The sequence below is a fragment of the Orcinus orca genome, chromosome 3 (assembly GCF_937001465.1).
Source record: "Orcinus orca chromosome 3, mOrcOrc1.1, whole genome shotgun sequence".
NCBI classification, from domain to species: Eukaryota; Metazoa; Chordata; class Mammalia; order Artiodactyla; family Delphinidae; genus Orcinus; species Orcinus orca.
This window is the reverse complement of record NC_064561.1, coordinates 10,125,697-10,153,688: the sequence shown is the minus strand read 5'-3', so window position 1 is coordinate 10,153,688 and position 27,992 is coordinate 10,125,697. Positions and strand designations below refer to the sequence as shown.

The 27,992-nt window shown below is 42.1% G+C and overlaps 1 protein-coding gene and 1 pseudogene across 1 annotated transcript; both read left to right on the top strand.

Annotated features, from left to right (window-relative positions):
* The first annotated feature begins 5,077 nt into the window (after positions 1-5,077).
* On the top strand, positions 5,078-14,207 carry LOC101278181 (ETS domain-containing protein Elk-4-like; annotated as a pseudogene).
* Positions 14,208-15,033: 826 nt separating this feature from the next.
* Positions 15,034-26,951, top strand: LOC101277937 (zinc finger protein 709-like). The gene is made up of 4 exons (XM_033401336.2): positions 15,034-15,297; positions 22,625-22,751; positions 22,957-23,017; positions 23,694-26,951. Exons 1-4 carry the CDS (start codon positions 15,295-15,297, stop codon positions 25,168-25,170), a joined length of 1,668 nt encoding a protein of 555 aa, XP_033257227.1. The 5' UTR covers positions 15,034-15,294; the 3' UTR covers positions 25,171-26,951.
* Positions 26,952-27,992: the final 1,041 nt, after the last annotated feature.

The following is a 27,992-nucleotide window of genomic DNA, read 5'->3' as shown; positions in this document are numbered from 1 at the left end:
TTTTTATTTGTCTTTCCTTTCAACCTTTTTGTTGTGTAAATTCTTTTAGGATATTTTGAATTTCCAATTGGGTCAAAGTGTAGACATTTGTTTCCGTATTCTTCTTCCTTTGTTCTCTTCGTCCTATCTTTCCAGGGTTTTTTTGGTCACTGGATATACTACTGGGGAGGTGGTATGCTCTCTACCCTGGTATTTGTAAATTTTTTCATCTAGAGAGCCACAAAAAAGTGCCAATCCCCCATGACAACTGTTCCCTTGTAAATGTTAAAAACAAGATAACACACTCAAAATGAGATCACTTATACTAAGCAGCATGTCACCAAACCAAGTTAATTATAGTTTCAGCTGTCCCCAAAATGGAATCTTAAACCATCAATCAGGAATTACCCGTTCAGCACTAGTTAAGTAATCTGCCACAGAGACCGCTACTATCCCCTAAAGGAATAGTATTGATACCTTGCCAGACTAATCCACTTTTCCATAGTATTAAAGTTCTTTGTCCCCACTCCCTTCTGCCTACCTGAGCCTTCCATTTTGTGCAGCTCTTCGAAGTTCCTTTCTGCTAGATGAGATGCTGACTGATGCATGAATCACTGAATAAAGCCAATAAGATATTTTTAATTTATCAGTTGAATTTTGTTTAGTATAAAGCTTAAGGATTGCTTAAGCTTTGCTGTGCCACAGTGAGGCCATGGTTGTTGTCCCCCATAAACCTGATGGTGGGGATCTTTGTTACCACAGAGGCAGCAGCAGCAGAGGTACTAAAGCGTCCTGGGAAGTCCTCTGGTATTAGGAGTGTGGATTCAGCCCACCATCTAAATGGCTGCCTTTCCCCCATGTTTTCTTTCTTTCTTTCTTTTTTTAAATAATTGTTCTTTCAGAGCAATTATCCAATGTGCTCATCTCTTGCACAGGGTATAGTTTCCCTCTCTCATCAATGATATGATGGGTTAGGGCCAACCTATTCTCTGTCACAAATTCACTCTAACACACTGATAATTCGGGCAAAGAAACTGATTTAGGATTAACTTAAGGATGACTAAATCCCATACTCCTGCTCCCAGATGCCTAGGAATTCTCGACTGTCGATTCTGGTCCACTTAACCTAGAACTGAGGCTTGGTATGGTCAATAATGCAACACAGGGCAGTGCAGCTCACAACTCGAGCTCCCCAGCAAGAAGCAGCCCACAATACCAGCCCCCATCAAGCAGCAGAGCAGGTTAGAGAGTCAGAGCAGGAGAAGACAGACCCACGGGTGGTGGTCATGTCTGGACATGCTGCTGCTCACTGCACCAACTGTATGGTCACCTGCAGAGGGGTGGTTCGCATGTTGAGTGATGCCAGTGTGGCATAAATACACACACACACACACACACACACACACACAGAGGGTAGGAAAAGGCTTATGAATCACAGAATTGAAGTTTCAGGTGAGGGCAGGGCAGGCTTCTCAAGCAGCACAGGGTGGGGTTCGGGTGGGGGTTGGGGAATGAGGCTTAAGCTGAGAGCAGTCAAATATCAAAAAGTGTGGGCTCATTACAAGTACAAAGATGGGTAAGAAAAATATGCATTCGCAAATGCTTCTTTTTAGATAAAGAAACACAGGATACTCAAGAAATGATCACCACTAGTTTTTTCGGGGTGGCTGAAGCAACAAAACCGGAGGAAAACAAAATGTTCAGACACTGAGTCTAATTTAGACCTTCTTATCTTATAGAATTTTGCTAACTGTTGCACGATTATTTAAAATAAGCGGAGTAATTTATATAAACCATATTTGTCTATTCAATAGACTTTATTTTTAATTAACTTGCTTTTGCTTTTTAAAACAATTTTTAATTCATTTAATTTTTACTTTTCTATAAGCACACCATTCTAAGATTTAATCCTTTAAACACTAACTCTTACAAAAGTTTTAACCATAAAAAAGAGAAAAATTTCAAATCTCTTTCTAACTAAGAAGCACTATAAACTACAAACTCTATAAACATTATAAACCATAAGAAGCTTTATAGTTTCTCCTTATATCTTACTCTGGGGGATTATTATTATGCATTATTATTATGAATAATATAATGCACTAAGGATTGAGACAGGCTGGGACCTGGGACCCTTTGCTGCAGTGCTTGCATCTGGACAAACCTCTAGCAACAAAATACAAACTGTAAGGGACAAGCAACAAAATACAGAGAAACTTAAGGAACTAACATAAATGCATGTATGTGAAGTTGGGGCAAATTCTGAACAATAAGATACAAAAAGACCAAAACCCACAGGGCACCACCAAAGGAGAAGGCAGACCACCTAAGCCACCCATCCAGAACGACCCCATATAAGGTACCAGCTGCCCACTCCCCCAACCCCCAGGGAGCGAGCAAGGGAGCCTGTTACTTGTTTTTGCTCCCTCCTGCTACAGCAGAGGCCCCAATAAAGTCTTGCCTGAATTTCCTGTCTGGCCTCTTATCAATTTCTATTGGTTAAGGAGGCTAAGAACCCCGGTTGGTAACAGGATTTGGGACTAATCCATAAAATGTATTAGACCTCTCAAAGATTTATATAAGTTTTAAGTAGTTTTTCTCATAGCAATTAAAATAAAAATAAAATTCTGTTTGGTTCCAGAATTTCTTGCCTTACCTCCATTGTATCTCTCAGTCAGCCTACATTTTCAAAGCCCAACAAAGAAAAATCTCATACATTCACAGGAAATAATATCACAAATTACCAAAGGCAAACAAAGTTAAGAGCTGCAATATTCAATATATAAAGGTATACAAGGAAAGAAATGCAAATGTCTGAATCAGGTGTTTCCCTATAGTTCAGAAGAAAACCCAGATTCCCAAGCTTGCAGTCCAGTCTCTGCCTGCTGGAATACAACCCCTAGAGTCAATCCCTGGTGATGGAGGATGGGGGGACACCTGACCAACCACAGGAACGAACTCTGGGAGCTCTGCACACCCTCTTCTCAGGGCATAATGAAAATACTCCCTCTCTAAGGCTTCAGTTCTCACAAGTGAGAAAACTCTTGGCCGGATTCAATTTAATGTTGTGATTCAAATGAACTCCCCACCTCATAAACCCTTTGTCTAGAAGACAGAACTCCTGACCTTCACAGGCTTTCTCAATGTACTCAGATTACTAAGTGCACCTACACTGTGGATGCAAAGCTCAAGCCTACCTCTACAGCCACAGGTAGAACCTCAAAAAGGGCATCACCTCCCCATCCCCCTACCCACTATCCCATGCTCATCCCCAGCTTTCCAGGTCTCTGTAGCTTCTCTCGGTAGAAAAGTTCCTTCTGTGCTGAGCGTGAGCAGGTAGGACACGTGCAGAGGGGGGCTCCCCAGGAAGAAACTGGGCCTTCAAGTACTTCCCTTTGCAGGCTCAAGGGGGCCTTAGCTTAGAGAAACTGACCTTGGGCTTCTCTTCGCACATAGTTGATCTGGACCACCACTGATACTTTAAATACAGAAACCCAGGGTTTGAACAATACAGAAAAATCATTCAATCCAGTGTTTATGTGGAAAGCATGGAAGGAAATTTTTAGGCAATTTTCTAGTTCAAAAACACCCCACAAATATCTATTCCTTTCAGAAAGTAAATGTCAGTTAATAATTATTTCTATGCTAAGAAGTTGTTTGGAAACATTGTATGATTTCACTTATATGTGGGATGTAAAAAACAAAACAAACAAAACAGAAACAGATCCATGGATACAGAGAGCAAACTAGTGGTTGCCAGAGGGGAAGGGGGTGGGAAATGAGTGAAGTGGGTGAGGGAGATGAAGAGGTACAAACTTACAGTTATAAAATAAATAAGTCACGGGAATGTAATGTACAGCAGAGGGAATATAGTCGATAATGCTAGAATGACTCTATATGATGACAGATGGTAATTAGACTTACCCTAATCATTTTGTAATGTATAAAAGTATCAAATCTCGGGGCTTCCCTGGTGGCGCAGTGGTTGAGAGTCCACCTGCCGATGCAGGGGACACGGGTTCGTGCCCCGGTCCGGGAAGATCCCACATGCCGCAGAGCGGCTAGGCCCGTGAGCCATGGCTGCTGAGCCTGCGCGTCCGGAGCCTGTGCTCCGCAACGGGAGAGGCCACAACAGTGAGAGGCCCGCGTACCGCAAAAAAGAAAAAAAAAAAGCATCAAATCTCTATGTTGTAAACCTGAAACCAATATAACATTGTAAGTCAATTATACTTCAATTAGAAAAAGAAAAAGGTGAAAAAAAGAAATTGTTCGGAAAACAATCACATTGAACACATTTCTAGGTGTTGCAAGTCTAAGCCCTGGTACTGTAATTTGAAATCACCCAAAAGAAATGGGCAGAATTCAGAATGTTCCCACACTGCTAAAGGGGGAAAAAAAAAGAAACAAAGGTGTAAACAAATGGAATGTAATAATAAAATATTTATTTTTTCTTATCTTCACGACTCTCTTGCTTCTTTGGAAATATTTTATATTTTCTATCAAGATCTATGATTAAATATTTAAATGTTTACTTCAAAACAGAGTTTAAAAAGTGAATAAGGGGCAAACTCACGCAGGGGCAGTTCTGACCTGGAACAGTGAGGAAAGGACAGATCACTCAGGAAAGTCACCAAAGAGGAAACTCTACCCAAAGGATTCCCATAGAATGTCTGTGCCCAGGGAGATTCTGGGGACATAGACACTAGGCTTTTAAGCAACATAGTTCCAGGTGGTTAATCTCTGATTTCCTCTCATGTAAAAACATCCACAGGCGAAAAATATATCTTTAAAAAGAACCATCCACGGCTCTGTGGAGGAATGATAAACAATACTGCGTACTTCAAAATGCACCACGGAGGACAAATATTGGTAATGAAGCTATGAACTGGAGAGGGGAAGATGGCGTTTGGGAACGTGGGGAAAGATCTGGAAATTTAGGCATTTACTGCCTGCTCTGGGAAGAGCTGGGGTGCAAGAACAGGGTCGTGGATTTGTGACCCTGTTCCTCAAACATTCGTTAAAGTGAGGGGAAGAAGAGTCCCCACCCCCGCCAGGGAGAAAGGAGGGACTAAGGACCCCACAGATCACAGCTCCACCTATGCATGAAGCCCTGACACCGAGTCCCCGGTTGTCCAGTGATCACCCTCCCTGTGGACACCACACAATCTGGAGTAGACACGGTCGCAGCAGTGAGCGGAGAGGCCGCCCTGGGTCCCGACTGCCGGCCGCGCCCCGGGTGGACTCTGGTCTGCAGAGTCTGCAGACTCCGGAGTTGACCATGGGGAGGCCCGGGTCCCACCACGGCCAGTTCCAACTGGTCCTTCCGCCCCCGTCTTCCAACACCCGTCTTCCCAACTCACCATTTCCCAGTTTCTCTGGTTCTGCGCTGTCCACCTCACGACTCTCGTGGCAAGTGCAGGTCACAGCAACAGAGGCTGCCGCTGAGCCACTTGAGGACTTTAAGGGCAGAAATCACGCACCCAGGTCGAGGCCCGACTGAAGAGCAACAGAGCACGCAGACCACTCGCCCTACGTAGTCATTGGAGCGTCGCCCACACGTCTGTAACCAGTGACTCCCCTGATTGGACAGTTTGCAAGGCCCCGCCCTCCCGTGCCTGAGTGACAGCAAGCAGGAGGTCAGGTCTCAGAGCGGAGCTGGTACTGGCCGTGGGCGGGAACTGTCCCCTCCACAGACACTGCATCGAACCATGAGGCCAAGAGGCCCTCACGGAACTGTGCCACTTCTTCACAAACACGGACACTTACAAGTGATCTCCCCATATGTAATAATGAGTCTGGCTCCATTTTGATCTTTGATCATTTCCTGTGGGACCTCAGGGGCACTTGGTTCTGGTGGGAGGATGAACCCCACAGTCTGGACCAGGCCCCTGGGCCTCTCAGATGCTAGGTAACATCATAGTGAATGGCGAAGAGACCTCTTCCAGAACTGTGGCATCTAGAAAGGGACTGAGGGGGAGGGTGCCCCCTCCTGCAGGTAGGCTATGCCAGAGGGCTCAGGTTGCACTCTGCCGTCATGTCTCAAATCTCAGTAGACATGCTGAGCTCATGGGGGGCTGTTTCCAGGACCCAAGCCACAACGAGCAGCTGCGTGAAGGGTCAGATGGTCACGTCCTAGGACAGCTTATATTTCCAGGAGAGCCTAGTACCTGGTGGAAATTACAGCTTCAATGGCATAAAGTGTGAGCTAAGACGGGGCAGTTTCTTGAATAGAAACAAAATTGGTAAACAAGGAATGTGTTGCCTTCAAACATCATAACAACCTAGGAGATGCTGTGGGTGCTGAGAAGGACGATCTTTCTTCATGGTGTCAGGGAGGGAATTTACCAAATAATTTTTAGAAACTTAACCATGGTGTCAGGGCCTCACAGTATGTGTGAGCTAATGGCCCATCCACTTTTCATGAGTTCCCTTTTTCAATATCTGTATGTCCCGAATGAATGTTAAATAAACTTCCTCAAAGAGATGTCATTAATGTAATGTTATACCTCTGCTCATGGAGCCTGGTGGATGCAGGTCAGACTATACCTGCAGAGACTGTGTGCAGTGGCAATGGTACTGAGGTTACTGGAGGGTAACCAGTAAAGGTGTTCATGTCCCTTTAGAGGTGAAGGCTATCTGCAGCTGACAGGCTGTGGAAACAGGCACTGAACAGAAAAGACTTAGCCAACTCCATCCAATCCTATGACAGCAGGATATTTACCACTTGCTGATTGGATGGAGTTAGTACTTTCCATAATGTTGGAAACTAAAAAATAGGTGCGTATTTGATGTAACCACAGCCTCAAGTTTGCAGTAATTCATTGTGAGGTGTCATTCATTTTTCCAGGTTTAAGAATAGGTGAAATTGGCTGTTAAAAGGAGAAGTACCTTTACTTCTCCTTTTAAGAGGGGATAATCACCTCTTCACTAAATAACTTTTGTATAATGTTTTCCAATCCTTCAAGGCTCTGTTTAATTAACCTTGGGCCATGTTACATAATTTACTTAGAGGATAAGGTCTGTGGGGTCCCATTCTGTGAAGCCAATTTGGAAGTGGCAAAGATTTAATTTAATTTTAGTTTTTGAATCATTGGTTCAGAGTTTTCCTATACTTTAGGACAATGCTTGCTATGACCATGAGGAATTTAGGCAAGAGAAGAGCTGGCTGATAGTTAAGGTGAGACATGCCTATTTGTTTCCTATCTTATATTCAGTAATTCCCGTAAGATTACCGGGGGTACCTTCCTTAAATTTAGTAGGACCCCAATATGACTGTAATTTGAGAACTGGTATTGATTAGTTGCATGAAGGTTTGTGAATTAGTGCATTACAGCAGATGGCAAAATTAATTCAGAACCTATGTTGTAGAGGCCCCAGAAACCAAACAGTACCCCTTTATCTCTTTTGTTGTATAAATTCTTTTAGTATATTTTGGATTTCCAATGGGTCAAATTGCAGGCCTTTCCATTTTTTTTTTTTTTTTTGGATTCCCTCTCTCTTGTTTGTTTTTTGTGTCACTGGATATACCTTGGGGGAGGGGTGTCCTCTCTACCCTGGTATTTATATATTTTTCTCCGCCAGAGGGCCTCATATCAACACCACCGGGATTAGAAGCTTTCCCCATGACAACTGGTTGCTTTATAGAATTTAAGGACCCCAGGCTTAAGTCAGGTTTGAACTAATCCCTTTGCTGTTCCACAGGGGTGCCATGAGTGTTGTCCCCAATATAACTTAGACTGTCAGGATCTTAGCTGCAGTAGAGGCAGGGGCAGTAGCAACAGAAGAACTTGGTCCTGGTGAGAAGGGTCCTGGTGAGTCTCTGTATAAGGAGTATGGACTTGGCCTGCCATCTAATGGCTGCCGTTCCCCTCCCTTCTCTTTCTCATTTATTATTTTTTTAAATTTATTTATTTTATTTATTTTTGGCTGTGTTGGGTCTTCATTGCTGTGCACGGGCTTTCTCTAGCTGCGGCAAGCGGGGGCTACTCTTCGTTGCAGTGCGCAGGCTTCTCATTGCAGTGGTTTCTCTTGTTGTGGAGCATGGGCTCTAGGCGCTCGGGCTTCAGTAGTTGTGGCGCGCGGGCTCAGTAGTTGTGGCTCTCAGGCTCTAGAGCGCAGGCTCAGTAGTTGTGGCACACGGGCTTAGTTGCTCCACGGCACGTGGGATCTTCCTAGACCAGAGCTCGAACCCGTGTCCCCTGCATTGGCAGGCAGATTCTTAGCCACTGCACCACCATGGAAGCCCTTCTTTCTCATTTTAAATGACAGCTGTTTCGGGAACAAGGACCTGATGGGCTCACCTCTTGCACAGGGTATAGTCCCTCTCTCCCACCACCTCCAGGGTACGCTGGGACTAACCCAGCCTCTGTCACAGTTTCTCTCTAACACACAGATATACACTGGCACAGACATCAACCCAGGATTCCTTCAAGAGCCCCAACCCCATATTCCTGCTCCCAAAGGCTTAGGAATTCTTGAAACTTTCAACACTGGTCAGCTGATCATAGAACTGAGTCCTGGTGGGGTTAACAATGGAACAGGGCAGCACAGCTCACAGCACAAGCTCCCCAGCAGCCCACAGTGCCAGCCGCCATCAGACAGCAGAGCAGGTGTGCGAGTCACAGCAAGAGAAGACAGACAGACCCATGAGTTGTGGTCATGTCTGAACATGCCGCTTACGGCACCAACTGTTATGGTTATCTGCAGAGGTGTGGTTCCCATGTTGAGACTGATGCTGGTATATCATACACATACACACACATACACACACACACACACACACACACACACACAGGGTAGGATGAGGCTTATGACACAATTGGAGTCTCAGAAGAGAGCAGGAACCGCCTCTCAAGCAGCTCTGAAATGGCTTCAGCAAGCAAGGAAAGGATCCTGGCCTGGGTTTTTATCATGGCTAGGGGATGTTAAAGAAAAAATATTCAATGACACTTGTCAAAGAGGGTAAAGCAAATTTTACCCAGAACCACTGTGACAGGTATAGAGACCACTGCAATGGGATTTCACAGGAGGTGAAAAATGAGTTTGGGCTCAACACTGAATACAGTATGGGCGAGTGGGAATTCATGGCCAGAGGTCAAGGTGGGGATGGAATATTAAAAGAAATAGTCAGGAGTTAGGGGGTTCTGACTAAACGGACCTAACAGGATTGTACTGAAGACAGGCCAGGGTGATCACACATCACTTGAGGGGTGATGAAAGTGGGGAAATGCGATCAGATATGGGGGGTAGGGGGATTCTGGTTCAATTGACAAAGCAGGGTTCTTACTAAGAATGGATTTACAAAGAACTACACAAATAGGCCTAGGAGGTTCAGGAGCCTGTTAATCAGGCTCAGACTTTAATAGTTTGAGGAAGGAAAAAATCTTTGAGGGGGGGCGAGGGCAGGGAAAGAGTTCTGCTTGTGCAGTTGGTATCTGAAGCCAGTGCCAGAGGAGGGAGCCCCAGGACTTTCTTAACAGCTTGTCCAGGTGGGGACACAAGGGGAAGAGGGAGAGACGGGTGGCGGGGGTGGGAGGGATTGGGGTGGTAAGCTGTCAGCAAACATCAACTCTGCAGATTCCAACTACTCATTACAAAGACAAAGGTGGGCAACAAATATATGCATTCCCAATTGCCTGTTCTTATATAAACAAACACAGGAGGCTCAATAAATAATCAAAAGTGTATGTTCGGGGTGGCTGGAGTAACAGTGCTGAAGGAAACCAGGGTATGTTGGTGGTGAGCTACAATTTAGAAATAGAATTTCCTATCTTACAGAGTTACTTTGAAATAAACAGAAAAATTTATATATACAATGATTTACTATTTACTAATATTTCTCACCCTTTGTATATAAAAAACCATTCTAAGATTTAATTCCTTTAAACACAATTACTAAAGTATAAACCATAAATTTTTCAGGAAAGGAAAAATTTCAAATCTCTGCTAACTAAAACGACAAGGTACATCCTGGCTTATCCTTCCACTCTATCTTTCATGGGGGTTATTTTCAGGAATAAGTAGAATATTATAATGCAGTAGAGGCTTGGGTTTAGCTCCTTAAACGTAGCAGGATTTTCAAAGATTTACATAAGCTTTGAATAGTTTTCCTCACATCAATTAAAAAAGGAAATCAATTGCTTTAACCTTTTAAATTTCAATGTTCTCTAGGGACATGCATATACAAACATTGATCTGAAAATCAAAGGTACCTGAACACTTAAACATTCATCTCACATCTTGAGGTTCTCTTGCCTAAAAGGAACAAAAATTCTATTTAGTTCCACAATTTTCTTGCCTTGCTGACATCATTTCTCTCAATCAACCTAGATTTTTAAGCCCCCCCAAACCAAAAATGTTATTTCTCACACTGGGAATTAATTATATAGTACTAAGGGAAACTAGAGCCAAATGCCTGCACTATTCAATGGATGAAAGAATCCAAAGAAGGAAACACAAATATTGGAATCAGTACAGATAAGTAGCCAGCAACCCACAGGACAAAAGGAGCCACGTTCGGAAAGTTTAACACACGCTAGGCTCTCCTGGTTGAGACAGAACTGCTGGACCAGGTCAGTCCCTGGTGGAGGAGGGTAGGGGCCAGCTGAGCAGCCACAGGAATAAACTCTCTCCCTCCTCTCTCTGGGTAATAATGGAACCACTCCCTTTCTCAGAATTCCATTCCCACAGTGAGAAAACTCAGCAGGACTCAGTTTAAGGCTGTGACTAAAATAAGCTCCCAAATGCATAAGCTCTAACCCAGGACACAGTACTTGGAGACACTGACCTCAGGCCTCTGCTCCCAGGCACACTGCTACTGACCACCACTGATTTTTTTAAAAATTTATTATTATTATTTATTTATTTTTTTTTTTTTGCGGTACGCGGGCCTCTCACTGTTGTGGTCTCTCCCGCTGCGGAGCACAGGCTCCAGGCGCGCAGGCTCAGCAGCCATGGCTCACGGGCCCAGCCGCTCCGTGGCATGTGGGATCTTCCCGGACTGGGGCATGAACCCGTGTCCCCTGCATCAGCAGGCGGACTCTCAACCACTGCGCCACCAGGGAAGCCCCTGTTTTGTTTTTTTAAACTAGATTCTTTACATTTATCTGAATAGAAGATAGCCAATCTGGAAGTAGAAATAATTTTACATCTTCCTAACCAATCTTTAGGTGTTTTATTGCCTTTTCTTGTATAACGGTTTTGGCTAAAATCTCCAGTACGTTCTCAAGTAGAAGTGGCAAGACCAGATATCCTTGTTGTGTTCCTTATCTTCAGGTGAAAGCATCCAACCTTCCATCATTAAAAATATTAGCTTTAGGGACTTGCCTCGTGGCGCAGTGGTTAAGAATCTTCCTGCCAATGCAGGGGACACGGGTTCGAGCCCTGGTCTGGGAAGATCCCACATGCTGCAGAGTAACTAAGCCCATGTGCCACAACTACTGAGCCTGTGCTCTAGAGCCCGCACGCCACAACTACTGAAGCCCGCACGCCTAGCAACAAGAGAAGCCACAGCAACAAGAAGCCCGCAACCAAGAGTAGTCCCCACTGGCTTCAACTAGAGAAAGCCCGTGCACATCAACGAAGACCCAATGCAGCCAAAAATAAATAAATTAAATAAATAAATTAAAAAAAAGAAAACATGCTCATTAGCACTATTGACAGAATAAGGTGTTTCCTATGCAATTAAGACTTATGTGAATATAAAGTAGAAGAGAATCGGAGAATATTCCCAAGCAGTAAAGTCTGAATAGTTTCCTGTTGGACACAAAAGGCCTTACAAAAAAATCTAAATCCCAATGGATTGTTCATATGGATCTTATAAAGACAGCAGTGGAAAGCTACACCTCTATGAAAATGGAGTCAAATAAATCATTGGTGGGTTTGAGAATACTCTTTTTTTTTTTTTTGGCGGTACGCGGGCCTCTCACTGCTGTGGCCTCTCCTGTTACGGAGCACGGGCTCCAGACACGCAGGCTCAGCGGCCATGGCTCACGGGCCCAGCCGCTCCGCGGCATGTGGGATCCTCCCAGACCGGGGCACGAACCTGTGTCCCCTGCATCGGCAGGCGGACTCTCAACCACGCGCCACCAGGTAAGCCCCTGAGAATACTCTTAATTAGGAAAGCAAAGAATCTGAAAAATAAGCTGGAAGATGGTGTCCTTGACTCCGATGTATCTGTCTCTATCTGTATGATGGCTCAGAAATCTGACTAACGCCTTCTTCACATCAGCTTTCCAAATCTCATGCAAAAGAGGCTATTGGTGAATTCTACCATGGAACCACAAAGGGGATGAATTCTGGAATACCTAGTTCCTGATTTAACCTTCAGGGAGGATATCTCCAACTCTACATTTTATGGTCCTATCACATCCCTCTTCTTAGATCAAAGTCTGCCTCAGTAAATGAAGATGTCACTATTGATCACTTGTATTTCCACCACATAATACACCTTAAACGCTGTTTCAGGATCTGCTTTCTCGTGTAAGTAAATAGAGGGTAGCAATATAGAAAGTCCTGCTTTCCTTGATTATCAGTAAAGATTCACCATAAAGATAAAATATGGATATGGTTCATCTTCAGTTTTGTAACCATTACAAATTTTATATATATATATATATATATATATATATATATATATGATGTGGGCTTGAGTATTGACATTGTTAACTGAGATTGAGACTTCCAACTGATATGGCCTACAAATATTTGTGATGCTGTTTTATTGTGTGTTTAATGTCATTTAAGAGGGTATTCATTTTCTTAAATAAATTAAAGTCTTATATCTGGCTCCACCACGGGGGTGTCAGTGGCTGCCTCACTGTCCTTGAGTTCTCAATGTTAGGAGGTGGTCGGTGGAGAGAAGCATGATGTTTGAGGCAGAGACCCTGAGGCAGCCTCGCAAGTGGCCTCCTTCATTGCTCTTAACAATGCCATCACCCTGTGGCAGTTCCTCCTTCAGCTCCTAAAGGAGCCTCAGAACGATCACATGATCTGCTGGACTTCTAATGATGGGGAGTTCAAGCATTTGCAGGCAGAAGAGGTGGCTCGTCTCTGAGGGATTCAAAAGAACAAGCCTAACATGAATTATGACAAACACAGCCGATCCCTCAGATACTATTATATGAAGAATATCATTGAAAACGTGAGGGGTCAGAAGTTTGTGTACAAGTTTGTGCACAAGTTTGTCTCGCACCCAGAGATTTTGAATACGGTTCCTATGCCAGTGGGCAGGCTTGAGGGAGACTGAAGCTTTACACATCAGTGAAGTCAGCAGCGAGAGATCCATAGATGAAGAGAATGGAGGGAAAAAGAAGCCACCGCAGCCTGGTGCCAAGACCCCTAGCTGCAGTGACTACAGACACTCTGGCTTATATTCTTCATTTACCCTCAAATCTTTGAACTCCTCCAATAGGAAGCTTTTCAAATCTATAAAGGTTGAGAATCCAGCTGAGAAATTTGCAGAGAAAAAAAATCCCCTCTGTTATCAAATTTGTAACACCTTCCAAAAAGCCACCAGCAGAAACTCTTGCTGCCGTCAATTCAACTGATCCAAGTATTTCTCCATCTTCCAAGGAAACTATCCAAGCGTTGGAGAGTTTATATTCCCCCAAACTACCTTCCCTAGAAACACCAACTTCTGCATCCAGCACAACTGCTGCTTTTACCACCACACCTCCTATTTCGTCCGTTTGCCCTTTCAGGAACCTCCTAGAACACCTTCACTACCGCTGAGTTCCAACCCAGACATGGACCCAGACATGGACGCAGACATGGACGCAGACAGGGAATTAGTGGCTTCTCAGTCAATGGAAATTCCAGATAACTTGTCACTGGAGCCTAAAGACCAGGATTCAGCTTTGCCAGAAAAGGACAAAATAATTCATCAAGGTCCAAGAAACCCAAAGGTTTAGAGCTGGCACCAACCCTCATGATCACAAGTAGTGATCCAAGCCCACCGATAATATTAAGCCCATCTCTCCCTAGAGCTTTTCTTAGGCCAGCACTATTTTCACAGACACCCATCTTACTGTCTTGGAGTCCCTCGCTCTCCAGTATCTACTTTTGGAGTATTCTCAGCCCTGTTGCTCCCCTAAGTCCAGCCAGACTTCAAGGTGCTAAAACACTTTTCAAGTTTCCTTCTGTGCTGAACAGTCATGGTCTGTTCACTGTCTAGCCTGGATGGACCTTCCACCCCTGGCCCATTTTCCCCAGATCTACAGAAAAAATAACCTATGCACTTGTGGAATGAGAGAACCAAGGAATAAAGAAACAGACAGACATCGAACAAGAATACTTTTAAAGTGCGCAATTGATACTTCCACAATGATAATAGTCTATTGTGATTTCTGCCATTTCCCATTAAAATGATTATTTAGGAGTCCCTCAAAAAAATAAAAAGATTCACTCTCTTCCTACATTTCAATTATACTATACAGTATAAGTGTATCAGATCATCACGTTGTCATCTTTAAATGCAGTTTTATTAGTCAGTTATCCCTCAGTACAGCTGCGGGTGGGGGGCAGGAAGAGTTTCCAGGTACACTCCAATGTTAAGTACAACTTGCTGTTTTTCTTCTATCAGTGAAAATGGGAATACAATTGCCTTATATATATTATAGCCGTTGACATTTCAAAGTTTTATAGGCACACAGGGAACACTAATCTAAAATAAATTTCCTTCTAGTGTAAAATGTACAGCTGAGAAGTTAATGCACACACCTCACAGCTTGTGGTTTGACTGAGATTTGTCCTGGCACCCAGCTAGGACTGAGTGATTCAGACCTCCTACCAAAGCCAAGTGCTCTGGGATTCTTCAGCTTAAGTACCTAATGAGTGGGGATGGGGAGGGATGGGTGGAAGGCTCAGCGCTGTCAAGGCGCAAAGATGAAACTGGAGCCAGCCTCTTTATTACAAACGGTGAGTTCACATCTAAGTGTCTGCCTTTCTTAACAAGAAGCACGGTTCCATGCCAGGGAATCCCAGGCCAGGGAAAAGTTCTGTTACAAACTTTAAGTGCCAGGCGAGGACAGATTCAATCCCAGCGGCGCTAAGTGATTCAACTGAGTCAGGCTTCCTCCCGCAGGTTGTCACTCAGGCACGAGGGGGCGGGGTATTGGAAATCTGTCCAACCGGGAGGCTGCTGAGGCAGGTGGGTGGGGCGATGCTCTGCACTGGCGTGGACGTCATTTCTTTCTCCAATTGCGCCTAGAGCCGCTGGCTGTGTGCGGTTCACTACCCCTGGAGAGCCCTCCATGTCACGTATCTGCACGGGTCTTTGGAGTCGTTAGGAAGGACTCAGACTCAGGAAAGCTCGAAATGGTGAGTGTGGTGCCCCAGGCTGCGGCCGCCGCGGAGGGACTGGTCGAAATCGGCCGAAGCCGGCCATCTTTTTGACACGGCCTCCTAGCGCTCCACGCCGGAGTCTACGGATACGCGGGGCCTGCGGCGCCGCTCGTACCTCTGTCCCCTCCGGCTCGCAGCGTGGGGATTGGCCCGGCAGCCGGGACCCCAGGCGTCCTGTTCTGTCACTTCGTGCAGGAACTTCCGCCCCGGCGTCTCTCTGCGCGGCTCTGCGCCCGCAGCCCCTCTTCTCTCCCGGATTGTGCTGTGAACTCGGGCGCCGTCTTCAGGTGACAATCGTGACTCGTTCTACAGGATTCGGTCCTGGGATTATCTGTTCCCTGACGGGTCCCAGCCCCTCCTAGCTGCCCAGGGGGCACCCGTTTTCCTCTGAGTTTTGCAAATGTTTGGGAAGCAAAGTCTCAAATCAAAGGCCCCCGAGCAGAGTAGCTCTTTGTAGGGCTTGTAGTAAATCATTACATTTCCATGTTATTCCCCGTCTTCACAACGTCAGTTTCCCCTCTCCGATTCACATCGTCTGTCAACTGTTCATCTTCCGTGGTCCATTTCATACAAACCCAATACTTTAATTGTTTTTACTATTTGCGCAGAGTCGTGGATTGCATTGGGAAGGGGGGCGGTCTGTGTATGTTTTACAGGAGCGGGAAGCCAAGAACAACTACTTTGAAGTAGGTGTATGAAATTCTTTCTCCTCCCCGTTTTTTTTCTGGGAAGAGACATCCTATGGGAAGTCCTTTTGTCGAGGTTTTTTATGAAACTTTTCTGGACGATCTGTGCTGTGACCACTGCCCGTCCCTGGGTTAGTCCCCTTCAAAAGATTTATTCACTTATTTAAGTTTTTCTTTTCAATAGTGTAAAATGTATTTAATTAACAGAGCTTGAAAGACCATGTAAAATATTTCCAAAGAGGTAAGAGAGTTGAATTTCAGGGGGTAAAAAATTTTCAGTATTACATTCCAGTTGTTAAGAATTTTTGTTTCACTTTTTTAATTCCCTGAGTAAGGTGAGTTCTTTTGGAGTCTCCTTTACTGTTGGTTGATTTCAAATGAAATGTCAGGATTTAGACTTGGAGACAAAAAGTATTCAAGTGTGATTACTTACGTACTAATTAAACTTGCCTTGGAAATAATAAATGACTGACATATTTTTCCTGAAAGTAATAGATCACTTGGGGTTTTCTGGGTGAATTAATAAAAGTGGCTGAGAATTTTCTTCTCTCATTTCCACATACACACTGGGTTTGAGTGATTTTGCTGAATTGTCCAAACAGGGTTTCTGTATTTAAATGATCACTGGTGCTTACCGTATTTAAAGACTTGTTCTACTGTCACCACACTAATTTTAAGACATTTCCATCACTCCCAAAATGAACCTCATGTTCATTAGCAGTAACTCTCCCTTCTCATCCCGAGGCCTAGGAAATCACTAATCTATTTTCTGATTCTATATATTTGCCTTTCTGGGTATCTTACATAAAATATCAGTAGTGGTTGAGAGCGCCTGTAGTGGGGAGCAGAGCCTGAAGTCAGTATCTTCAAACTAAGGCCCCCTTTGAGCCTGCACAGGGAAGTGGATCTTCCTGGACATCCTCCTCCTGCCCAATCCTACCTGCTCACACCCACCAATGGTAGTCCTTATACTGTGAGAAGCTGCAGAGCCCTGAAATCTGGGGGGTGCAAGTTCACAAGGGTATAGGGATGTTGCCCTTTCAGGGTGGTATTTGTGATTTCCTTTAGCCTAGGCATTTTTTTTTTTTTTTTTTTTTTTTTTGCGGTACTCGGGCCTGTCACCGCTGTGGCCTCTCTCGTTGCGGAGCACAGGCTCCGGACGCGCAGGCTCAGTGGCCATGGCTCACGGGCCCAGCCGCTCTGCGGCATGTGGCATCTTCCCGGACCGGGGCATGAACCCGTGTCCCCTGCATCGGCTGGCGGACTCTCAACCACTGCGCCACCAGGAAAGTCCTAGCCTAGGCATTTTAAATGTTATATTTGAGTGGTCCCTCCATGATAATAGGTGCACTCAGAGTGTAATTTGTGCCCATTGAGAAGTCTGTGAGGATGAGGTGTTCTGTCTCGTGGACAAAGGGTTTATGAATATGGGAGTCCATTTGGATCAGAACCTTAACCTGAATCAGGCTTAGAGTTTCCTGACTTGTGATAATGGAAGCCTGGGGTAGGGAGAGCTTCCCTGCTTACAGGACTGGGGAGGGTTTGTGGAGCTCCCAGAGTTTATTCCTGTGGCTGCCCAGGTGTCCCTGCCCTCATTGAGGGACTGACCGTTTACAGGAGTTTTATCTCAACCGGGCTTATCTAGACTCTCAAGTCTGTAAAGATGTTCAACTTTCTGAATATGGGCTTCCGAATTGTACGGACACAGCCTGCTTGTATGTTTTGATTCCAATATTTGTGTTTCTTTTCTTGGATTCCTTTATCCATTCAAGATTACAGCCCTTTGATTCTATTTTCCATTAACACGTGGGCTTTTAAAATCTATGTTGATTAACAAATACCATCTAAGGCAAGAAAATTGTGAGGTCAAGTAGAATTTTTGTTTCATTTAGACAAGAGAACCTCAAGACGTGGAATGGGTGCATTTAAGTTCTCAGGTGCTTTTCCATTTTTAGGTCAGTGTTTGTAAGTGCCTGTCCCTAGAGAACTTTAACAATTAAAAGTCCTCTAGTATTCCTAAAGCAAATGAATTTCTATTTTAATGGATGTGGGAGAAAAGAAGAAACAAATTCTATTTCAATTGATACGAGGAAAACACCTCAAAGTTTATGTCAATCTTTCAAATTCCTAGTCCATTTAAGGCTTAATTGCAAACCTAAAATACAGTGTAATATGCCACTTATTTCTGAAAATATCTCCAACGTTTACTGTAATGGAGAGAAAACCTATAATATCCTGTGTGCCTTTAGTTAGAAAGGGAGTTTTCATTTTTTTGTGGTTTACACTTTTATATCCATTACTGTTTAAAGGATCAAATCTTTCAGTGGTTTTCTATATAGAATGGTTAAAATTAAATTCCTAAGGGAAGAAATTAAGACTCCCTGCCCACATGTTGCCCCACTTCTCTGCTCTTAATGCCAGCCACCCTCAGATAACCAGTTTTGATTAAGCCTTCATCATCTTTTTAGTGTTTTTTTATATAAAACAATCCAGTGCAAATGCCTGTTTTTCTTAAAGTTTTTATTCTAGTAATGATTATTTGGGACCCACATATTTGTTGTTTCACTACTGAAAGTTAAGCCTCACCCCCTGCCTTTCCCCTCGTGCCTCTTACTTGGACAGGCTGATAAGAAAGTGTGGAGGCTCCTGCTCTGTGAGCTGCTGTTTGCTGGGGAGATTTTCCTGTGCCCTGTGCTGCCCTGTGTTGCACTGCTGACCCCACCAAGCCTGGGCTGTATACAGGGAGGATACTGAGTTGAAAGTTTCTGTCAGTTTTTTGTACTTTGGGAGCAGGAATATGAGAATGGGGCCCTCCTTCCTGTGGTCCTGGGTTGATGTCTGAGAGGGAACCTATCTGTGTTTAGAGTGAAGGTGTGACTGAGGCTGGGTTTGCCCAGACATTAGTGCTGAGGGTAGGACTGGGGGAGTAGGAGGATGATTATACCCTGTGAATGAGGTGAGCCCAAAAAACGGTCACTACTTTCAAAAGAGCCGTTATTTCAGCGAAAGAGAAGAGACAGGGAAAGGCAGCCTGTAAGTGGTGAGATTCCAGAAGGCTCACCAAAACTTTTAAGTAACTCTGAGGCTGTTGCCCCTGCATCTGTTGCAACAAAGATCCTTAGCCTCTCAGTTACAGTCGACAACACTCACCATCTCAGCTTGGCACAGCAAAGGGATTTGTTCAAACCCAACTTGAACTCGGGTTTCTTAAGCTCTATAAGGCAATCAGTGTCATGAGGAGGCCTCTAGCCCTGCGAGCAGTGATGGGAGGCTCTCTGAGGAGGGCCTTAAGTTGGCCATAGGCTTCTGATGCAAGGCACTGTCCTAGGTCTCACATTAATATGCCATTAAAGCTGCAATTATCCCCCCATACTGGGATCTCTTACAAACAGAGGACTCCACTCAGGTGCCTATTATGGCTTTGGTACTGGAAACAGCACCCCAGGAGCTCAGCTCGGCCACTGACACCTACTTGTGATACGATGGAGCCAAACCTTGGCCGTTGGGCTTATGCTCCCTTGGAGAGATGACATTTCTTTCTTCAGTCCTTTGAAAGATGCTGTGGTGCTGTTGGAGCCACCCTCTCCAACACCTTGGTTCCCTGGGTAGCTGCCTGGGATTCACTGAATACACAGCTCTGGGGAGTGAATAGACTAAAGATGACAGTACACCCTGGAACATGATGGAGCTCAGTGGAGAGTTGCTCCCCTTCATCCCTTAGTTGAGAAAGCCTTGATGAAGGACCAAAACCAACTGTCGCCACACCTAACCAAACATCAAGCAGTCATCAGGATGAGTTGTAATGAGTCAGTGCTCTTTTTTTAAAATAGACTTCAGCTTTTTTTAGGTTTACTAGGAAGCTGATCAGAAATTACAGAGTTCCCAAATAACGCCTCGGCATCCACACAGTAGTCATTATTCTTTAAATCTTGTATGACTGGTCCATTTGTTACAATTACTGAACCAATACTGATGCATTAAAGTGGGCAGGTGACATTAGCGTTGACTTTTTGTGTTGCATAATGTATGGATTTTGCAAATGTATAACATGTATTAATCATTTCTGCACATATAGTGTAATTTTACTTTCCTAAACTTCCTCTCTGCTTCAGAGATTGATTCATCTCTTCTTCTAATCCCGAAATCCTCCAGAACCAAAGATCATTTTCCTGTCTCATGCTTTTGTCTTTTCCAGAATGTCATATACTTGGAATCATGTTGTATATAGCTTTGTCAGATTGGGTTCTTTCACTTAGCAATATACTTTTATGCTTCCTCCATGTGTTTTCATAGCTCTACCTCATTTCTTTTCATCAGTGAACAGTATTTCATCGTATGGCTATACCACTCATTATTTATTTGACTCTTGAAAGATATCTTGCTTACCTCTGACTTATGCCAGTTATGAATAAAGCCCCTACAGGTGTTCGTGTATGGGTTTCATGTGAACCTAAGAGCTATAAGAGTTGAAGTCATTTGGACAGATAGCAAGGAGCGTGATTGCTGGATCTTACTCAGTATGTAGTGTTTTGAAAGGAAGCTCCTGTTTTCCACTGTAGGGCTACCAAATTCCATTTCCCCCAGTAATGAATGAGGATTTTCTTCACCTTTTCACCAATATTTGTTGTTTTGAGTGTTTTGCATTTTAGCCATTAAATAAGTGTGTAGTGATATCTCATTGTTTCACTTGCAATTTCCCATTGACATTTGATGTTGAGCACATTTTCATATTTCCTGTTTCCCTTCTGTATGTCTTCTTTGGGAAGCTGTTAGATATTCGGCCAGTTTTTCATTGGTGGTTTGTCTTCTTACTTTGACAATAATACTTTAGATATTTTGAATACCAGTCATTTATCATGTATGCATTTTATAAGGATTTTCTCCTATTCTGTGATTTTCACTCTCTTTACACTTTCTCTTGAAAGAGGCATTTTTCATTTTAATGAAGTGAAATTATACTTTTTTTTCCTTTTATAAATCTTGTGATTGTTGTTATATTTGATAATTTGTTACCAAACCCAAGGTGACCTAGATTTTGTTCTGTGATATTTTCCAAGAGTTTATTACTTTTGCATTTTACGTTTTTCTCTCTAGCTTCTTACAGTGTATTCTCTTCGTTTTTTCCCTAGTTTGAATATGATATACTTTGATCTCCATTTCTGTGTTTTCATGTTTTCTGTTCACTGAGCTTCATGAACCTATAGGTATTGTCTATCATTAATTTTAGAAAACTCTTAGTTGTTACTTACATGTTCTATTTCTTTCTTTCTTTTCCTTTAGTTAATTTCATTATGTGTATCTTAAGTTTTGTGTTAAAGAAGGTTATGCCAGGCTTCATAAATATTGTGTTGTATCTTTTAGTTCTTTTTGGTCTTTTTGTTAGACTCTGGTGAAACAGATTCTTTTGGGTATAGGCGTTAAGAACTGAATATTTGGGTCATATTTTAAAAACATCTTTTCTTTTTTCCAGTTTTAGGACATTGGTTTGCCCTTTGAAGTCAGTGCTCTTATGTCTCTGGGAGGACTTGTTTATTTCAAGCTTTTAAATTCTCTTCTTGTGAGATTAAGAATCACAGCTTCTAAATTCATAAATCCCAGAACTAGATTTTCACCTGGCAGTAGCCAGTGTGGCTGCATGCCCAACACTTGTAGCTGAAATTGCAGAATGGAGACTTTATGTTGTGTTGGAGAAAACCACTGATGAAACCTATACATATTTTCTAATCATGGGAAAATTCACCATCACACTATTATGGACCTCAGTGAACCCCCTTGCAAACTGTAGCTCTTAAACTGTTCCTTAAGGACAGGCCCAGGGTATACTGTTAGGGTGTGATGAGAAGAGTTTTTCTGGCATGTAATTGCACTGTGTGTTCTAAAATTTGGCTGGAAGCAGCCCTGAGGCACATGAGTATAGGGATTTTGTGGTCTAATATAATATTGCTTCTTCCTCATGAGTGAGCTCTAAGTTTCAAATTTTCTAGCTGCATCAAATTATATATAGAGAGAAAGGAAATATAGAGTCTTTGATAATTGTTACACAAGTAGAAGGCAATGGTTCCCCAGAAGAATATATTCAGGCGTCTGCGTCTGATTTCTTTAAAGGCCTGGAGGACTTTGAGAGAATGTGGCCAGCTGGGATTTGTTAAAAGTTCGATTTCTCCAGGCACCTGGACTCTGATGTTAGATGATGGGACTAGGAAAAAGCTTCCAGTTCTTGACAGTGTTTCTATTCATTGAAGCCTCATGAGTCTTGATCCTCTTCCTTATGAAATGCTGTAAATGGAGCATCATAGGAAGAAGATGAAAGAATTTTTTTCACAAGAAATTGATGTTCTTAAAATGATATTTGTTTTATTTGTACAGTATTTCTGTCATTTCCCTGCATTCTCTGGGCTCTGCCATTGTGATATAAGTGATAATGTGTAAATAATTTTCATTTTTTCATGATGCTGCTAAATTATTGAGGAAGTGTGGAGAGTAAGTTTCTCATGATCAAGTCATAGAATAACTTTGTAAATAACAGAATCGTACGTAAACTTCCTATAAATGAAGTGTGGATGTCTAGTTCTGTCAATCTCATGCGTCTCGGTGTACACATATTTTCGGTATTTTAGGACTCAGTGACCATAGAGGATGTGGCTGTGGACTTCACACTGGAGGAGTGGGCTTTATTGGGTCCTTCACAGAGGAAACTCTACAGAGATGTGATGCAGGAAACCTTAAGGAATCTGGCTGCAGTCGGTAAGAATGAAGAAATTCTCTAACTTTGTCAATTAGATAAGAAGTATTTCTTACCTGTCAATATTGTTCCAAGATGTGGAACGTGGAAAGGGAAGACATTGGTAAAGAAACTAGAAATGGTCAGAGCTCATCCTGGACCTAGAATCTAATAATTTTTCTATAATTTATAGTACTTTGGGATCATTTTTCTGGGTCTGCATTTCAGGAGCAAAACGGGAATATCATGACATTGAAGATCAATACAAAAACCAGGGGAGAAAATTAAGGTGAGTCACACTTAAAATACAAAGCACTGTCTCGTGAGAATTGCAGTAATATTATGAAAAATTTAAAAGAAGCAACATAATAACCCTGCCTTCAAATTGAGGTTGGTTTGTTTGTTTTAATTTATTTTTGGCTGTGTTGGGTCTTCATTGCTATGTGCAGGCTTTCTCTAGTTGCAGCGAATAGGGGCTGCTCTTGGTTGCGCTGTGCGGGCTTCTCACTGTGGTGGCTTCTCTTGTTGCAGAGCACGGGCTCTAGGCTCACGGGCTTCAGTAGTTGTGGGACCTGGGCTTAGTTGCTGCACGGCGTGTGGGATCTTACCAGGCTAGCGCTTGAACCTGTGTCCCCTGCATTGGGAGGTGGATTCTTAACCACTGCACCACCAGGGAAGCCCCATATTGAGTTATTCTTAGAAAATGTTTCCCAAAAATATTTTCTTAAATGGGATATAAATATTTAGTGTTTGCAAAATAGTTCACTTGCAGTCATTAACAATGAAACCTATACTTGAATATCACTTTTTAATAGAAGGTGTGAAGTCCCATTGAGAACATTCAGTGTATTCAATTTCTAACAGTTCACACATGATAGAAAACCAGTTCCTATAATTCATAATAAATATAATAAATGTAAAATGATTAATGAAGAAGTCATTAATAATATTCTCATTTATTACAGAACTTTTATGGTAGAGAGATTCTGTAAAAGTAAAGACATTAGTTTATGTGGAGAAAATTTCAACCTTATTCCAAATATCAATCTGAACAAGAAAACTCCTGGATTACAACCATGTGAATGCAGTGCATGTGGAACAGTCTTCATGGATCATTCATCCCTTAATAGACACATGAGATGTCACATTGAACACAAAACACGAGAGTATCAAAAATATGGTGTAAAGCCATATAAATGTAAAGAATGTCGGAAAGCATTCATTTATCCTGGTTCTCTTCGAATGCATGAAAGGAGTCACACTGGAGAGAAACCCTATGAATGTAAGCAATGTGGAAAAGCATTTCCATATCAGAAATCCTTCCGAACACATAAAAGAATTCACAGTGGAGAGAAACCCTATGAATGCAAGCAATGTGGTAAAAGATTCAGTGCTCAAAAACGTTTCCAAATACATGAAAGTAATCACACTGGGAAAAAACCATATGAATGTAAGGAATGTGGGAAGGCCTTCACGTGGGAAACAAGCTTTCGACAACACATGGTAACACACACTGGAGATGGATTTTATAAATGTAAGAAATGTGAGAAGGCATTCATTTATCCCAGTTGTCTTCGAATGCATGAAAGGAGTCACAACGGAGAGAAACCCTATCAATGTAAACAATGTGGAAAAGCCTTTAAAAGTCCTGAAACTATTCAAATACATGAAAGAATTCACAGAGGAGAGAAACCCTATGAATGTAAGCAGTGTGGCAAAGCCTTTAATTATTTCAGTTCCTTCCAAATACACAAAAGAAATCACACAGGAGAGACACTGTATGTATGTAAAACATGTTCTAAAGTACTGAGTACTGCCAGTTCTCTTCGAAATCATGAAAGAATCCACACTGGAGAAAAGCCCTATAAGTGTAAAGAATGTGGGAAAGCCTTCACATGGCAAAAAACCTTTCGAAAACATATGATAACACACACTAGAGATGGACCTTATAAATGTAAAAAATGTGAGAGAGTATTCATTAATCCCAGTTCTCTTAAAATACATGAAAGGATTCACAGTGGAGAGAAACCATATCAATGTAAACAATGTGGCAAAGCCTTTAGTTACTACTGTTCCTTACGAGTACACAGAAGAACTCACACTGGAGAGAAACCCTATGTATGTAAACAATGTGGAAAAGCCTTTAGTTGTAATGAAAGCCTTCAAACACATGAAAGAATTCACACAGGAGAGAAACCGTATCAATGTAAACACTGTGAGAAAGCCTACAGATACCACAGTTCTCTTCGAACCCATGAAAGGAGTCACACTGGAGAGAAACCTTATCAATGTAAACAATGTGGTAAATGTTTTAGTTCAAAAAAAGGTTTCAAAGTTCATGAAAGAACCCATACTGGAGAAAAACCCTATGAATGTAAAATATGTGGGAAAACCTTCCGTTCCACTTATGTTCAACTGCATGAAAGAATTCACACTGGATAAAAAACCTATCAATGTCAGGAATGTGGGAAGGCCTTCATTTATCTCTCAATCATTTGAAGACACATGAGACTGCACACTGCATAGAAAACATATAAAGTGTGGAGAATGGGAAAGGCTTCTCTGATCTCAGTAGTTTAAAAGGATGAAAGGATTCCCTAGATAAAACTGCATTTGTAAACAGCCTGGGTAACAACTTCAGTTGGCCAACATCATGTATGAGAATTTCCATGAAGAAGAAGTATAAATGTAAATAACATGAGATAACTTAATGGAAAGTACTCCATGCCTAATGTTCCAGAAAACCTTCAATATGAAAGAGTTTTTTTTTAAGTTTTATAAATATGTTGTTTAGTAAGGATCTTTCTTCAAGTGTATCCTTGAACAGTGGATTTCTCCTAATTTTAGAAATGAATATTAATGTGAGGTAATTGTGTACATCGTCTTTCAACAATAGTACATAAGATTTAAAGGTAGTGATTTTTCCTTTAATCAGATAATGATTATTTTTCTTTCCATTTTAACCCTGTTGGATCCATGGGTGAACTTAAGTGTATTTCTTTTTTTTCCTTTTTTTGGCTGTGCCATGCGTCATGTGGGATCTTAGTCCCTTTGCCAGTGATCAAACCTGCACCCCCTGCAGTGGGAGCACAGAGTCTTAACCACTGGATTGCCAGGGAAGTCCACAAGTGCATTTCTAATATGCAGTTAGTCTTAAATTTTTATAATGTTCTATTCATTCTCAGTTAATGAGCCATTGCAAAATGGCAGTTTGGTATTTGTTGGGTTATGCCTAGTAGCTTTGTGTGGCAGTTCCTGGATATTCATAATCTATTATATATAGTACCCTTTTCACTGAGAAAGATACTTTTTGGTGGTGGTGAGTATAGGAACCTTTTTTCATTTTCCATTATACTAAACACTTGGAATAAATTTTATGTATGGGAAAGATGTCAAAAAATATAGTTTCATGTAAGTTATGCTTTGTATTTCCTTCTGACTGGTATTTGGTGAATAAACTATGAGACTTGTGATAATACAAAAAAATCTATGGAGTTGGAGATATCTTGCCTGTGAGTAATATTAAGATCTAGACTTTCCATAATCCATCCCCTTTTTCGTTCCATATCAGCATTCACCAATAGCTCACCTGTGTGTGATTTAAAAGCAGGTACAAAGAAGATACTCTTCAGATACTGGAATCCCCACACTGGTAGAGAGGCAGATTCATAGGAGCTTCAATGACACCATCTTCCACCTTATTTTCCAGACTCTGTCCTTATAGTCAAGAGTGTCGTTAACACCACCAACAAATGTTTGATTTCCATTTTTATGGATATATAGTTTCCCCTGCTGTCTTCATACCTTCTACATCAGAGATGCATCAGAGTTTGAATTTTTTCTGTAAGGGCTCTTGTGTCCACTGTCTAAGTATTCCAGTGTTTTATGGTTGGGAATATTCTCTGATTCCACTCTTCTCTGGATTATATCTTCATAATGTCTAATTTGTGTAGGAAACACTTTGTGCTGTTAATAGTGCTAGTGAGTATGTGTTCCTGACTCACCATAGCATTTACAATGGTGCCACCAAAAAGAATGACATGGGAGTTTGTTTCTCTGCTGCGTTGTACAGTGGCTTCCTTGACCCATTGTTTACATGTGAGAATAAGCACCTTCCGTCAGGAAGATGGTGGGTTTTTCCTGTTAATTGTAGCTGAATATAACCCCTCAATGTGTTTTTTATTTTATTTTATATAATTAAAACTGAATTTTTTTGTAAAACAGTTTTTGTAGTCGTTTCAAATATTTTACCAATTCTTTGATGCTTTCGTTAGCTAACACATGTTGTTTTTCATTTCCTCAAAGAATATATTGAAGTACCCATTTTATAAATATTCAGAAAAACTTGCAGTTTTCTTCATTTGATCATTATACAATATGAGTCTGTGAATTTTTATCCTGTGAATAGAAGGTCAGCTACTTTATCCTCAGGCCATTTCTTATTTTTAGTTACAGTTTTGTCCTGGATCTAATTTCTACTCATCTGCAAAAGTTTAATCTTGGGTTTTTTTCGGTGCTGTCTTGCCAGTGATCACAAGATCATATCTCTAGTCAAATACGGGGGCAAAACGAATTCAATTAAGAATTATTACAGGCAGGCTTCCCTGGTGGGGCAGTGGTTAAGAATCTGCCTGCCAATTCAGGGGACATGGGTTCGAGCCCTGACCTGGGAAGATCCAACATCCCGTGGAGCACCTAAGCCTGTGCACCACAACTACTGAGCCTGCGCCCTAGAGCCCATGAGCCACAACTACTGAGCCCACGCACCTAGAGCCCTGCTCAGCAACAAGAGAAGCCCGCACACCACAATGAAGAGTAGCCCTGCTTGCCGCAACTAGAGAAAGCCTGCATGCAGCAAGGAAGACCCAACACAGCCAAAAATAAATTTTTAAAAAAAAGAATCTGTACATATACAACTGAATCACTTTGCTGTACAGCAGAAATTAACACAATATTGTAAACTAACTATACAATAAAAATTACAAAAGAGACTGATTACAAATCCTATAAGACTATGGTGTGTAACAGTAACGGTGTTCAAAAGGACTTCTTATAGGAATTTTACTTGTGTTAGAGGATTTGATTGCTGTTCAAGGTAGCAAGAAGTATTGAATGCTTTTAGGCGGTTAACTTTATTTTATCATTGGTGATCATAAATCATTTTCTTGAAAGCAAGAACATTCTCGTGGAGCTAAACTTAATTGCTAAGAAACTTTATTCAATTATGTTAGAAGAGGGGGCTGTTGGTCATTTTTATGATTTTT

Excerpts from the sequence above, each read along its gene's own strand:
- LOC101277937 (XM_033401336.2), top strand. Across the intron at positions 22,752-22,956 it reads AAGGAATCTGGCTGCAGTCG|GAGCAAAACGGGAATATCAT; the intron begins GTAAGAATGAAG and ends TCTGCATTTCAG. Across the intron at positions 23,018-23,693 it reads AACCAGGGGAGAAAATTAAG|AACTTTTATGGTAGAGAGAT; the intron begins GTGAGTCACACT and ends CATTTATTACAG.